The 15,332-nt window shown below is 38.6% G+C and overlaps 1 protein-coding gene across 3 annotated transcripts in view; it reads left to right on the top strand.

Annotated features, from left to right (window-relative positions):
• Window positions 1-15,332, top strand: part of GPR155 (G protein-coupled receptor 155) — a 782,878-nt gene that overhangs the window by 492,399 nt on the left and 275,147 nt on the right. For all 3 annotated transcript variants that reach the window (XM_044075558.1, XM_044075557.1, XM_044075559.1), the window contains exon 7: window positions 1,374-1,494. In XM_044075558.1, coding sequence (XP_043931493.1) covers window positions 1,374-1,494 — 121 coding nt within the window. The remainder of the gene's footprint in view (window positions 1-1,373; window positions 1,495-15,332) is intronic.

Genomic DNA, 15,332 nt, shown 5'->3' with positions numbered 1-15,332 from the left:
TTGTCTCTTGGGTCTAGCTCCGGTTCTTGTAGCTTCCTCATTGATGTCATATAAGGAAAAATCGAATGTAAAGTCAGATAAATTAAACTCACAGAACAAACAGCTGCCAGGGAAAATTCAAGCACACTCAACTAGAGCCTTGTCTACCTCTACTGCTTTTCAGGCCAGACTGCCATTAGACTCAATTTGTGCGGCAGCTATGTGGGTTAACCCCCATACCTTCATCACTCATTACAAAGTGGATGTGGCCTCCCGGAACAGGGCATCCTTTGGTTCCACGGTCCTGAAGAGTCTATTCCATTGAACCACCCAAGAAGAAGGTGCTGGGGATGTGGTCCCAACCAACAAGAAGGAAGGCGAGATAGGGAGAATGTAACATAAAGAAGTTATGTACTCACCATAACATTCCATGTTTGTTGTCTTTGATCTTGCCTTCCTTCTTGCATCCCACCCTCCTTCCACCTCCTGGATGATTGAGAGGAACTATCCATCTTTTGGCTATATAGGTTTTGATTCCCTTCCTGCCTTATGAGTTGGGTAGACTAAGAGTTGTTCTACTACTGAATCAGTGGATTTGTTTTTATTTATATATATATATATATATATATATATATATATATATATATATATATATAATATATATATATATATATATGTGTGTGTGTGTGTATGTATGTTTATATATGTGTATAGGTTATATAAATGTATATCTATATTTGCATGTTATAGTCTAGTGTTATAGGTTATCTCAAATGAGATCTGGGTAACTCTTGCTAGGCATGTTGGGACAGGATCTAGCCTTGAGCCAGTAGAAGCTCTTGAGCTTTAGAAAGCGGACGAGTCGGCGCCGAAGATTGGCTCCGAACCCAACCAACAAGAAGGAAGGTGAGATCAAGGACAACAAACATGGAACATTATGGTGAGTACATAACTTCTTTTTCTGGGTGATCTGTGGTGTTCTCCCATCTAGCATGTTCTCCCATCCTCCCTCTGACAAAGAGTTGGAGCCTGGGGGAGCATTGTTTATGATGTATATTTGTATAATAGCAAGTATGAATAGTTATTTGCTGGAAAGTGACATTCTCATTCACAAAGCTAAGGGAAATGCTGAACATTATCGGATTTAGGGAAGACGTGCTGACATGCACCTGCAGCTAAGTCATGCAGTTCAAGAGGATAGCGACAGATCATCAAGGTCTTTTGTTATGGTAAATGAACAATTTTCTTATTTCTTACAACAGTTAGCACGCTGTATGTACTAAGACTTGTCAGCACATACTTGAATATGCTATATTATGAATGAAGTTATTGTCACAAAATAATTTTAAAAATCATTTTATATTCTTTTTCCTTATTATGCTATTCCTTTCTAGTTTGTAGCCTGCACTGGGATGATTGGATGGAATTTTATAATCAAAGAAAAGAGTCTCATTGGACAAATTCTGATTTTCATTGTGCTATACGGATCTCTATACAGTTCTTACTTGTGGACAGGTGAGAGAGAAGTGGCCAGTAAGAGGCATTTGTATTTGTTTTAAGCAGCCAGTAGAGTTTCTCTGTAGCTAGTATGATGCTTATAGGCAGTATGAAACATTTGAATTTATGGTATTATACCTGCAAGGTGACCTGTAACAGTATGTACCATTTTATTATATGAAGTAAAATATGTATGGTAAAATCTGATTTTTTTTCTTCACATTTTTGAAATGGACACTATCAAAACCGTGCTAAAACCTTGAGAGAGTAAATAGCAGTTGTTTGGTGGATCTATTTACTGTTTAATTAGGAATTGCAAACTAAACTAGACCTTTGGTCACTGTCTGGCCATTTGCTAGACATGTAGTAGTCTGCAGACTGATTGCTTAGTATTTGTCTATGAATCTATGTATACTGATATACAAAACAGTAATTAATACAATGTACAAGCAACTTAAAATACAGCTTAAATATCATGGCATTAACCGTGAAGGATGAAGTTTAATGAATTATATATAAGTGAGCTACATCCTGTAGTCTCAAGTTTGAGTTCTATTATTTTTAGATCTCAGCAGTCACTTGCTGATGTATTTCTGCCAAGTCATTTTAATTTATTTATTTATTTTGAATTTATTAACCAGGGTAGAGCACTGATCTCGTTGAACCCATTTCAGCCTCAGACAGGGGAAACACAGTGAACATAAATTATATACATAGAGAGAATGGCAAAGTGCAGTATATACATATATTATATGCAAAGTGAATGTCATAGTTGGGTAGGGTATAAAGGCAATAGATAAATGACATTATGTACAAAGTGATGGAAAACACAGTACATCTATGCATTAAATATAGAGTGCCATCAGAGTTGGCACACTGAAAGAATCATAGTCAAAAATTGAGTCAGAGCAAGGTTTGTAGACAGAAGAAGGGAATTAAGAAGTTAAGTTGTATGACGAGAGAAAGAGCAGTTGCATTTTCCTAGAGACTTGGTACTACAGTGGTGCTCACTTCTTGGGGAGAACGTGATGCATCTGCAAATGGCAGAAATGGACTGAATGGTAGATATAGTTCTTTTAGAAGCTGCAACATTTTGCAGGAGATTGGGGGAGTAGCCTAATAGTTAAGGTGTTTGCCTTACAAACACAAAGTGCAGGGTTTGAGTCTCACAAAGGATAATTGGCTAGGCTTAAAAAATGGCTTGCAAGGGCAGTTAGCTTAGTACTTTTCTATAAACCTGTGAACCTATGAACCTGAGCCAGTAAGATACCTTTACCTGTAGCATAATGGAGAGAGAGAGAGAGTTTCATTTTTTGTGTGTGTAGTCCAGATGGAGTTAGTGATTTAGGAAGAGGTCCAACCAAACCCCTAGGTATTTGAATGAAGTGATATTTTCAGTAATGTTAAGATAATCAAGGATTTTTAGAGGCCTGGAGATAGAAGTGCCAAAAATCATTGTCTTTTTTTTTTTTAAGAGGAGTTTAGTAGTAAATGTTTATCATTGACCCATTGAAGGGATTCTTGAGGGACTGACGTAGAGGCTGATGAATTTAAATTTTAACTGAGAAGCGGTGGTTAGAAAAGGAGATGTTCTTCATCTCACATTGCTGCAGTCCTGACACTTGGGTAGTCCGCTGTCCCAGTCGGCCCGAATACCAAAGTATAAGGCTGACGTCGGTCAAGGCGCATTAGTCTGACGTCAGGACGTCAGGGTACAAATGCGCATGACCGACGTCATTTCCTCAGTCTTTTTTGCCGCATGGTCCGATGCAGAAGCAGTTTTGCAAGTGCAGGTTGGCGTTCTGAGATTTTCCGAAGTCGGAGTTTCAGACCGAATCCAAGTTGGCATAGTACCCCGTTGGGGAATATTTTGTTTTTTTCTTGCCTCAGTATTTTACCGGATGTCAGAAAAAGTGAATAACTGTATTTCTTGTGGGAAACAGATACCTCATAGGGATTACCATACCTTGTGTATACCTTGCTTAGGGCCTGAGCACGACGTTGTTGGCTGTCGCTCTTGTGCTAGATTTAACAAACGCACTATAAAGAGAAGATTAGATTGTGCCAGGTTAGTTTTTGGGAAGCGGTGTAATTATAAAATGCCGTCGGATGCTCCGGCCGCTTCGCCAAAAAGCGCAAGGACAAAACAGCAAAGCCTAGGTTGGAAGAACCGTCCGCACCGGACGCCGGTTCTTTAGAGGGCTCGGTGGAGCCAGAGGTTCAGCCAGAAATTTCTTTGGAATCCCAGGGAGAGACTTTATTACTGCAAGATGTGACCTCTCAGGAGGTAGGCCAGGCGGAAGGGGCTTCTCAGGTAGCTGTTCTTCCCTCCCTTCCTAAGGTGGTTAGGCCCTCCCTGCTGTTTCCAAGGCTTCTCCCAGGGGCAGGCCAGGTTTTGTTTCAGGTGTTACCCCTAGTTCTTCAGGGTCTGTACCTAAGAAGCATATGCTTAAGATGGCAGAAGATTTGATTACAATGATTAGAGGTTCTATGCCCCTCCTGATAAGAGGCCTAGGGTGGAACCTGAGCTTGGGAGTTTTGAGCAGTGTTCGGATGCTTCTGAGTCTTCGGCTGAAGACTTGCAGGAGTATTCCCCTTACTCTGATTCTGATGTAGATGATTCTACTCCTTCTGCTTCTCCTCCTGAGGATTTTTCATTTTCAGAGACTCTTCATTCCATGAGGGAGCATTTTAAATGGGAAGGTCAGGATTTCTCTGATTCCAGGAAAAGGCTTAGGGAATTTTGTTTCTTCCCCAGCATAGGCCTTTAGCTATACCTCCGGTTCTAGATGTGGTGGAGGATGTTTTTGCAGAGGCTTCTCTGAACCCTGATTCATTGCCTCCTGCTCCAGTTAAACCGGATAGATATTATAGGGTGCCTGAAGCTCATAAGTATCTTTTAAGAGTCCTAGGGCAGACCCAGAAACTGTTTCACAGGGGCCTAAAGGTGTTAAGGCTTCTGTTGTTAAAAATCCTGTTCCTCCAGATAAAGAGGCAAGGGCTTTGGATAGATGGGGAAAGAAAGTGTATACTTCTTCCACTTTGGCCATGAGAGCTTTGAATTGCCAGTTTCACATGTTGAAATACCAAAATTATCTCCTTTCACAATTAAAGTCTAAGGTAGATGCTTTGGCGGAAGGTATTGAGTGTAAAGAGTTGCAGGATTTAGTTCATGTTTCTGAACAGGTGGGTAAGCATTCTTTGCAATGTGGTTTTGATGTTGTGCAGGCCTCTTCGAGGGTGGCTGCCACTGGTTCGGTTCTTCGCAGGCACGCCTGGTTGAGGGATCAGAGTTTAGCTGAGCATGTGAAGACAAGGATTTTAGATGCTCCTTTACAATCTGATGTGTTGTTTGGTTCGCCTGTGGAAGCAGTTCTAAAGAAAATGGAAGACAAGGCTAAGTCTATGCAGACTGTTAAAGATTTTTGCAGGTTCAGCCTCCAAGTTTAGTAGAAATTGGCCTACCAAGGTGGACATATGCTGCTTATGATTCCCAGTCTAGGGGTAGGTCTAGACGTGGTAGGGGCAGAGCTCAAGGTTCTTTTAGGCCTAGAACAGGGAGTTCACCTGCTCAGTCTTCTGGTGAGGGCAGGGGTCAGTCCTTTCGTAAACAGACCCAATGACCTGCCTTTTCAGCTGCCAGAATCTTCTCGCCTGGCAGCACCTTTGGGAGGAAGGTTGGCACTTTTCAAAGAAAACTGGAGTTTAATTACCCAAGACAGATGGGTATTGGATATCATTCACCACGGTTACAGGTTTTATTTCCATACCTTGCCTCCTTTCAAAGGCATGCCAGACATTCCTCCTCAACAAAGGAAAGAGGCTCACAAGCAAATTTCTCTGTTGCTCCAAATAGGGGCCATTCAGCCGGTTCCTGTGCCAGAAAGGGGCCTAGGATTTTATTCTCGCCTGTTCCTAGTACCAAAAAGGGGAACACGTGGAGACCAATTTTGGATCTGTCTATCCTCAACACTTATCTGGACATTCCCAAGTTCAAAATGTTGACGTTACAACAGCTTTTACCTCTGCTGGGCAAAGATCACTGGATGGTAACTTTGGATCTCAAGGAAGCTTACCTTCATGTTCCTATCAGACTAATTTGCAGGAAGTATCTGCGTTTTCGAGCTGGGAATTCTCATTATCAGTTCTCTGCATTGCCCTTTGGCTTATCTACTGCGCCCAGAGTATTCACAAAGGTTCTGGCTCCAGTGATAGCTTTCTTCAGGCTAAAAGGAATACAAATCTATCCTTATTTGGACGATTGCCTGATTCTGGCTCAAGGAAGGACGTGCTTCTTCAGCATTTGGAATATGTGATAGCAGTGCTAAGATGCCTAGGGTATTCTGTGAACGAAATAAAGTCCAGTCTAGTACCCTCTCAAGACATGTGCTTTCTGGGTGTGAGACTGAATACAGCAACCCAGATGGCCTTTTAACCCCGGACAAACAAAAGAATCTTTCTCTTTACTTCCATCAACTATCTCATCAGTCCGGGCTGACTGCAAGGACAGTCCTTCAAGCCTTAGGGTTCATGGCATCTTGTATTCTGGTACTTCCCAATGCCAAACTGCATATGAGGAAGCTACAATGGTATCTCAAAAATGTATGGACACAGCACTGCCAGGATTTGGACACTGTCATTCAAATAATACCTTGCATTCAAAAGGAATTTGTGTGGTGGGCTCAGGAATGTCACCTAAACAAGGGACTCTCTGTGACCCGCCAGAGGCGAGTCAGATTCTAACGACAGATGCCTCAGACACAGCTTGGGGAGCTCATCTGAATGGAAAGTGGATACAAGACAAGTGGCCTGCCAGACTGCAGCATCTACATATCAACATGAAGGAGATGTTAGCAGTCCAGTTTGCATTACTGGCTTTCAAGGATTTACTTCTTCCAGGGCAGGTGTTGATTCTAACAGACAACACAACTGTCATGTGGTACATCAACAAACAAGGAGGAACACATTCTTATCCTCTATGCAGGCAAGCAATGATTTTGTGGAAGACTGCGTTAAGCTTGCAACTGAATCTTCAAGCAAGGTTTCTGCCAGGAGCACAGAACTCCTTAGCAGATGTGTTAAGCAGGCAAATCATGGATCCCCACGAGTGGAAACTGGATCTTCATGTATTTCAGACATTGACAGTGTCTTGGGGAACTCCAGACATAGATCTGTTCGCTTCTCCACTAAACCACCAGCTGCCAAAGTTTTGCACGAAAAGGTTTCATCACACAGCCTGGAAAGTGGATGCTCTTTCTTTCAGTTGGAAAAATCTTCATGTGTATGCCTTTCCACCTCTGCCTCTTCTCCCAAAGGTACTCCTAAAGGTCAGACAAGACAAGCCAAGGATGATTTTAATAGCTCCAGATTGGCCTCGGCAGCACTGGTACCCATTGCTGAGGAGTCTGGTAAGGAAGCCTCCATGGCCCTTACCTTTGATTCCACACCTATTGTCTCAGAAGGACGGGCATCTACTCAATGTCAAGCTTCACTCTCTTCATCTAACAGCCTGGCATATTCTGTTTTGAACCATAGCAGGTCTCAGCTTCCTCAACAAGTTTTGAATGTGATTATGGAAGCCAGAAGACCTAGTACAAGGAAAGTGTACGCAGGAAAATGGAAGAGATTTTTATTTTGGTGTGCAACAAAGGATTTGGATGTTTCTGAGCCAAATTTGAGTGTGGCTCTTCAATATCTTACTGAGTTATTGGACAAAGGTTTGTCTTTCTCTTCCATTAAGACTCATGCTGCAGCAATTTCAGCTCACTATGATTGTGACCCACCATTGTTTTCTCATCCTTTGTTCAAGCAATTTCTTAGAGGGGCAAAGAATATAAGACCCCCAATAGAGCTCCTACTCCTGCTTGGGACCTCAATTTTGTGTTGGAGAAACTCACTCTACAACCTTTTGAGCCTGCAGCTACTGCTGAATTGAAATATTTGTCATGGAAGACTGCTTTTTGTTAGCCATTACCTCTGCAAGAAGGGTGTCTGAATTGCAGGCCCTTATGGCGGTTGAGCCTTTCCTGATTTTTCATAAGGATAGGGTATCTTTACGTACTAATCCTTCCTTTATGCCTAAAGTGGTTTCTAGTGTGGCTTTAAACCAAACTATTCATTTGCCTACCTTTTATGCAAATCCCCAAAATAAGGGGGAAAAGATTTTGCACACTTTAGATGTACACAGGCAATTACGTTATTATTTAAGCAGGACTAAGGATTTTAGGCAGTCTCAGCAGTTGTTTGTTTCTTTTGCTTTGAGTTCCTGTGTTAAAACAAACTATTTCTAAGTGGATTGGGTTTTGCATTACTTTCTGTTACTCCCATCATGGCAAGGAGATTCCAGCTGGGATTAGGCCTCATTCCACTAGGGCTACTGCCACTTCAACAGCATTTCTAAGGGGGGTGGCAACTAAGGATATTTTAGAGGCAGCTACTTGGAGTTCAGTGCATACCTTCTCTAAGCATTACCACCTTCCTCTCTACTCTAAATCTAGGGCTGGTTTTGCCACTGCTATTTTACAGGGCATGTTGTCAGCTCCTGCTTCTTTGTGATTTGCCATCCTCCCTTACCTCTGCTTTGGGATTCTACCCAAGTGTCAGGACTGCAGCAATGTGAGATGAAGAACATAGTACAGTTTTGTACCTACCATAAATGTAGATGTTCAAGATCCACATTGCTGCAGTCCAATTTACCTCCCTCCTTCCCTCTGTGTTTAGGGGTGGTTGTGTGGGTGGGATTGTACATTTCTGACTTTGTATATATTGTACATATATTTGGTACAGGGGGTTTGGTGTGTTGTTTGGTTTGGCCTTATCTTTTTAGGGTCTTCTGACATCTGGGGCAAGAAAAGACTGAGGAAATGACGTCGGTCATGCGCATTTGTACCCTGACGTCCTGACGTCAGACTAATGCGCCTTGACCGACGTCAGCCTTATACTTTGGTATTCAGGCCGACTGGGACAGCGGACTACCCAAGTGTCAGGACTGCAGCAATGTGGATCTTCGAACATCTACATTTATGGTAGGTACAAAACTGTACTTTTTTGAACTAGGGCTGTGTGTCCTTACTGGTGCCTGTTTCAGTGAGATAGTCTAGGAGAACTAAATGATCGACAAGATCTGAGTCTTTACTAAGGTCAATAAAAATTGCTGCAGTAATTAGGCCTTTTTAGGTCTTTGTCCATTCAAAGAAAAATGTTGTCGCTGAATGTCCAAATAGCTGTGGATGTAATGCGACCAGGCCAAAACCCATTCTGCTTTTGAGAGATAATGTGGTATTGGTTGATATGTTGAGTGAGTTGCAAATAAAGTATTTTTTTCCAAAATCTTTCCTAAGGTAGAGAGAAAAGAAATGTCAAAAAGTCTGATGGAACCAGGCATTTATATTTAATGTACATTGTTCACCTATTAAAAGAATAAAAACAGTAATGTTCACTTAGGTGGTCTTGTACTCTAATATAAAGATCAAATACAGAGGATCACTGTACCCATTTTGTGATGGAGGAAATCATTGAGGAAGCATTCTATTTCTATTTGTAAATGCATTTAAGTCTTTATTTTGAAGTTTAAAACAAACATTTGAGGAATCCAGAGAGATGCATGCACAGTTTCCTGCATGGCAAGTTAGCTCCATCTCTGACCACCTTTTGCAAGAGTGAAGTGATTCGGTCCAAAGTCATGGAGCCAGTTTAATCACAAAGATTTAAATAACATTTAATTAATTAATTAATTAATTAATTAATTTATTTATTTATTTATTTATTACTGTTTGTTCACTAGTTAAGTGGGCTGACCTGTTGACCCTTTTCAGCCATGACCTAAGCTCAAAGAGCAGAAAATGCATTTGGTCGTTACTAATCAGTAGTATCAATTACAGAATGAATATACAGCAAAATTCATTACATAATGGTACACTCAATGCACATAGGGAAAGGAGTGCATTGAGAGACATGCAAATATATATATATATATATATATATATATATATATATATATATAGGACAAGGTATTCATAAAATGCACAGTGCAGTCATAAATAAAAATTACATAAACATGTACTCATGTATGCATATGAAAAATGCACATTGGGTATGTGTATTTTTCATATGTGTATACTTGTGTACTTATAAAATGTAACATTATTAGGATTAGAAAAGTTTCTTAAATGTATTTTATTATCTAGATATGGTGTGGTAACTTGCCTAGCCATTACCATGGTAACAGTTGCAAGGAGTTTCTGTAAAGAGATGCTCTTTAAGTGAATCTTTGAAGATTTAAATTTTTTTACATTTTAATGTCAGTAGGCAGATGGTTCCATGTTGCAAATTCAAGTGTAGAGTAAGTTCCATCACCTACAGCAGTTTTAAATGGGTGGATATAGCCGAGAAAATGTATCATTCTGTGCACTTCATAGTTCATAAGGGTTGTCTCGTAAACCAAAGAAATGAAGTGGAAAAAGTGCCCAAAACACCAAAACCGATAAAAAGATGCAAAGAAGGCACTCCGGAAAGACAAACCATGATCCATGAAAAACCAAACTTTAATGGAAACACTGGAAAAGTTATATCCAACACTAAAAAACACAACGCTTAACTTGTCAATGCGTTTTCATCTTTTATAAAACTTCATCAGATGCAAGCGTACCCATCACCACAAACCTGTATAAATACAATGAACCCTCAGTAAATCAATTAATCAATCAACTCAATTCACATTTTACAAGGTGATAACAGTTTACTTCTCAGGGAATCTAGGTAAAAAACTACAAACATACTAAAATATGCATCCAGAATAAATGCTCATCGTTTTAAAAATTATCTTTTTTGTAAAAATCATATTTTTAAAAAAAATTCAATCCAGTATGTAACAAATACTTAGCAATAAAATGTATTCATTTTATTTATTTTATCAACATTTGTTAACTGGGAAAGTCCACTGGGTCAGAGACCCATTTTCAGTGGAGACTCAGGGAGAAAAGCTCCACAAGCATTACAGAGAATGACAAATGTTTAAATACAATTTCAAGTACAGAGAATGACAAATGTTTAAATACAATTTAAAGTATAACAGATGTAACAGGCAGAAAACATATTGCAATTTACATTTCTTGGGATTTACATTAAACTAAACTAGAAAAATCCTTAAAATAGGTTGTAAAGTTACATCAACAGAAATAGAATGGACTAAGAAACAAATACTTACATTGGTAAGAATTATAGTATCCTGAGATTGTAGGAAGTACGGTAGATTAAAGTGAAGACTGAGTTATGCAAAGTTTTACACAAAGCACAGGGCAACTGTAGTTTAGTTCTATTAAACGTTTTGACCATAATTCAATAAAAGAAAATGAATAAATAGAAAACGCTCACTTTATTAATAGAAATAAAGCATTCGGGAAATAACCCTTCTTCAGTATTCAAATATAATAAAATCCACCATTTTTATATAAAATATCACATGACGCAGCCACCAATTAAATTATAGAAACAATTAACATTAAAACATATATATGCACGTATGTATGCAAAAAACATTCCTATACAGTTTTATAAAATCACATAAACATTCATCTTATATATATAAAAAACATCATTTGTATTGTTTTTGTTTAGCTGTTAGTACAGGTCTATTATACAACGACCCCCTCCCCATTAATATTCCAAAATGTGCACACTGATTGGTCAGCGTGCACATTGTAAATCATACTTATACTAATGGAAAAAGGTCTGGTCACCCGGACTTTTTCCATTAGTATAAGTCTTTTTTTACAGCAACAGAGAACGCAAGATCTCCGTTGCTTTTTACACACTGTCTCGCTATGTTAAAGGAGTTTAACATAGCGAGACAGCTTTAAAAAAGTAACGGAGATCTTCCTTTCTCTGTTGCTTTTTTTAAAGCTGTCTCACTATGTTAAACTCCTTTAACATAGAGAGACACTTTGTAAAAAGCAACGGAGATCTTGCTTTCTCCGTTGCTTCCACCCACAGCTCTGATGTACTGCGTAAGCATATGCATGCGCAGTACATCAGAACTGCCACAGAATACCAGACAGCTGTGGAAGGGCAGTAAGGAGGCATTATACAATGCCATTATTTAAGAAAAGTAATTTTTTTTTTCTCAAATAATGTCATTGTATAATAGCAATAACCCACTTCTGGGTGTGGGTAATGCTGGATTTACCCACAATTGTCTTTGTTTGGCCACTCGGGCTTCGCCCTCGTGACCAAACCACACCAACTGTGGGTAAATCCAGCATTACCCACACCCAAGCATGGGTTATTGCTATAATAGTTACCATGTTATTAAGCCCAGGTGCCCTGTCCGCTTCAAGTCTAATAATACATTTATACTCAGACATTTCTAACTTTTATTTATGTGTCCCTGTCTTAAATTTTTATATACCACCTCCAGAACTTTAAATTTTAAGTTATGGGACACCCCATTATCAATTTTATGTTTAGCTAAAGCATTGGACATAGCACCTCTCCTTATCTCGGACTTGTGTTCAATTATACAATCTTTAAACATGTGAATTTATATTGGTGACTTTAGTTATAGGCTCCTTATTCACTGTAATACTGAATGAATATGGGATAAATGCCATTCGTGAATTTCTGTGTAGTAATACAAATATGATGAGGAAAGAAATAGAGACCCTTTGTAGTATAATAGAAATTGTCTTAGGTATGAATATTTTCCTTTTTAATGGGCACATGGGCTTAATAACATGGTAACTATTAAACCTGTACTAACAGCTAGACAAAAACAATACAAATGATGTTTTTTATATATTTAAGATGAATGTTTGTGTGATTTTATAAAAATGTATAGGAAATGTTTTTTGCATATATACCTGCATATATATGTTTTAATGTTAATTGTTTCTATAATTTCGTTGGTGGCTGTGTCATGTGATATTTTATATAAAAATGGTGAATTTTATTATAATATTTGAATACTGAGGAAGTTTTATTTCCAGAAAGCTTTTATTTCTGTTAATAAAGTGAGCGTTTTATATTTATTAGTTTTCTTTTATTGAATTTTGCAAAGTTTTGTCATGTTAGTATTTGGTGCAAAGTACTGTTTAAGGCGGTTTGCTCCTGAGGCATGTGCAGGAAGGATTGTTTAGATAATGTGTTTTAGAGATACTTTAACAATTTTTGGGTGGTCAATTTGGGTTATTTCAGATGGAAGGTTATTCCATAGTCTGGCTATGGTATGGGAGAACAAACATTGTCCAGCGCTTTTGTTGGGTTTAGTTGCAGCAAGCATCAGATTACAGGAAGATCTTAGTGTTCTTGTGGGGGTGTATGTTTGTAGGATTGAGTTGAGGGCAGGGCAGTCATTAGGTTTAGAAATTAGTTTGTGGGCTAAGGTTAGTTGGGGTGTATTGTAGATAATGGGAAAACTTTAGCCATTTTAGCTCGGTGATGGCATGGCAGTGATGAGAACGTTGTGGTTTTTCAGAGTCTTATCTAGCTATTTTATTGTAACAGGATTGTAATTTATTACTAAGGGTTGTGTGCAGATTAGTAAAAATTGCACTAAAATATAGAAGGGATGGGATGAGTAGGGTATTGGCTAGTTTTATTTTGGTATATTTATCCAGGTAGATCTTGTGGTGATATAGTTTGCCTAGTTTGAAGTGGGTTTTCTTTATTGCAGTTAGGGTGTGTGGTTCATATGCGAGTTTATCTGTTATACCTAGTAGTTTGGCTGTTTTCACTAGTTCTATTTCTGTGCCATCTTTAGCAAAGATTTTGAAATCAATGTCAGGTGATTTTGTAGAGAAAAGTAAAGGTTTAGCTTTTTGGGGGTTTAACATAAATTGTGTATCAATAAGCCATGATTCAATAGAAGTAAAGACCTGTTGTGTAGCTGTGTGGAGGTCAAAGAAATTGTTGGAGGTGGATATCGGTATTGAATCATCGGCATACTGGATAAGATTCTGGATTAGGGGTGCTTTTGTGCAGGTTGTTGATGAAAATGTTGGATAGAAGTGGACCTAAAACGGATCCTTGCAGTACTCCTATATTAAGTTGGTAATAGGATTGTGTCTTTAACCATGTTACTGATTGCTCCCTGTTCTGTAGGTAAGAGGTAAACCAGTTGACTGATTTTGGGAAACAACCTAGATTTTATAGTTGGTTTACTAGCGTAGTGTGTGACACTGTGTCGAAAGCCTTAGTTCTAGTAAGATTTCAGAGGTAGGATGTCCTGCATCCAAGACTTTGTTGACAATGTCAGTGAAAGATAGTAGGGCAGTAATAGTGCTATGCCCTGACCAGAAACCATGTTGTGTAGGGGATCGAAGAGCATTACATGAGAGGTGCTGAAGTAGTTGTGAGTGAACACATTTTTCTAAGATTTTTGATAGTGGGGAGAGTATAGAGATAGGCCGGTAGTTAGAAAGATCATGGGAGTTACCCCCCTTGTGTATAGGGGTAATGAAGGATATTTTCCATAGAAAAGGAACGTAGGGTTCAGAGAGAGAGAGGGATTTTTGAGAATGGTAACTGGATATGCTATTGTGCTGGCTGCTAATTGCAGATATTCAGGGGGAAGATTATCTGCAGACAGTGAGCAAGGTTTGAGTTGTTTTAGGAGTTTCAAGATCAAAGAGGTGGGTTTAGGTTGGATAGTGAAGGAGTTGGCTGGTTGTGTATTAGAGTAAGCTAAAGGGTGTGTGTTCGGTAGGCGCTGTATAGTATAAAATGACATGAACAAAATAATCATTTGTAATGAATCAGTCCTCTTGTATTCATAAAATAATGTAGTTTTGGTACATCTTTGAATTATCCTATATCACTATCTAGTGGCCATAGACAATTTTTTTCAAAAAAGATGATTTTTAAAATGATGAGTTTATTCTGGATGCATATTTTAGTATTTTTGTAGTTTTTTTTTTTTACTTAGATTCTCTGAGAAGTAAACTGTTATCAGCTTGTAAATTGTGAATTGAGTTGATTGATTTACTGAGGGTTCATTGTATTTATACAGGCTTGTGGTGATGGGTGTGCTTGCATCTGATGTTTTGTAAAAGACGAAAATACAGTGACATGTTAAGCATTCGTGCTTTTTAGTGTGATTTTTTAGTGTTGGATATAACTTTTTCAGTATTTCTATTAAAGTTTGTTTTTTCAAGGATCGTGATTTGTCCTTCCGGATTGCATTTTTATTTGTTGTCTTGTAAAGTTAATTTCAGTTTTAGTGGAGGACACTGGCCATGCTTTAGAACCTTGTCAATTTGAATACTTAAAAGAAAACTGACCGTATGGGACATTGAAAGCAATTTGGAATTTTTTAGCAAATTACATTAGTGTATCTTAGTATCTGCTAATAGAATTAATCTGCAGATTTTATTCTCAGAGGTCTGTATTCTGCGACCATTGCTGGCTACATACATACAGAGAAAAGGAAGGCCATATTCCAATACGTGTATTAAAATATTTTTGGCAGTGGACTTTCCAAGATGGCTGCACACTAATCAACATCTTAACTTCAGCTATCCCAGTGAATAAAAAGAAACTAAAAGACAATGGCCAGGAATTCTGCTACTTTTAGCAAATTCAGTTACTGGCTAGTTAAGTACACTGCCTAGATGTCAGCAAAGAAGAAACTAAGAGCACCTGAAAGAAAATCAACTAGAAAAGGTAAAGAAAAAAAACACTGACTGGGAAAAATCCTGCAGCTGTTCAGCAAAAATCAGTTCAGGCTCTAACTTTGGTTCAATGCATGACTTTCAGCAATCAAGAGGAAAAATAAGTCAAATGTGCTCAGAGCTGGTTAAAATAAATGAAATACTGAAGGTCTATTTCAACTGAAATAAAAGGGAACGAAGTACAACTGTAAA

This window comes from Protopterus annectens, chromosome 6.part1 (genome assembly GCF_019279795.1).
Source record: "Protopterus annectens isolate FY-2018-M chromosome 6.part1, PAN1.0, whole genome shotgun sequence".
Lineage (NCBI taxonomy): Eukaryota > Metazoa > Chordata > Ceratodontiformes > Protopteridae > Protopterus > Protopterus annectens.
This window is presented reverse-complemented; position numbering and strand designations above follow the sequence as displayed.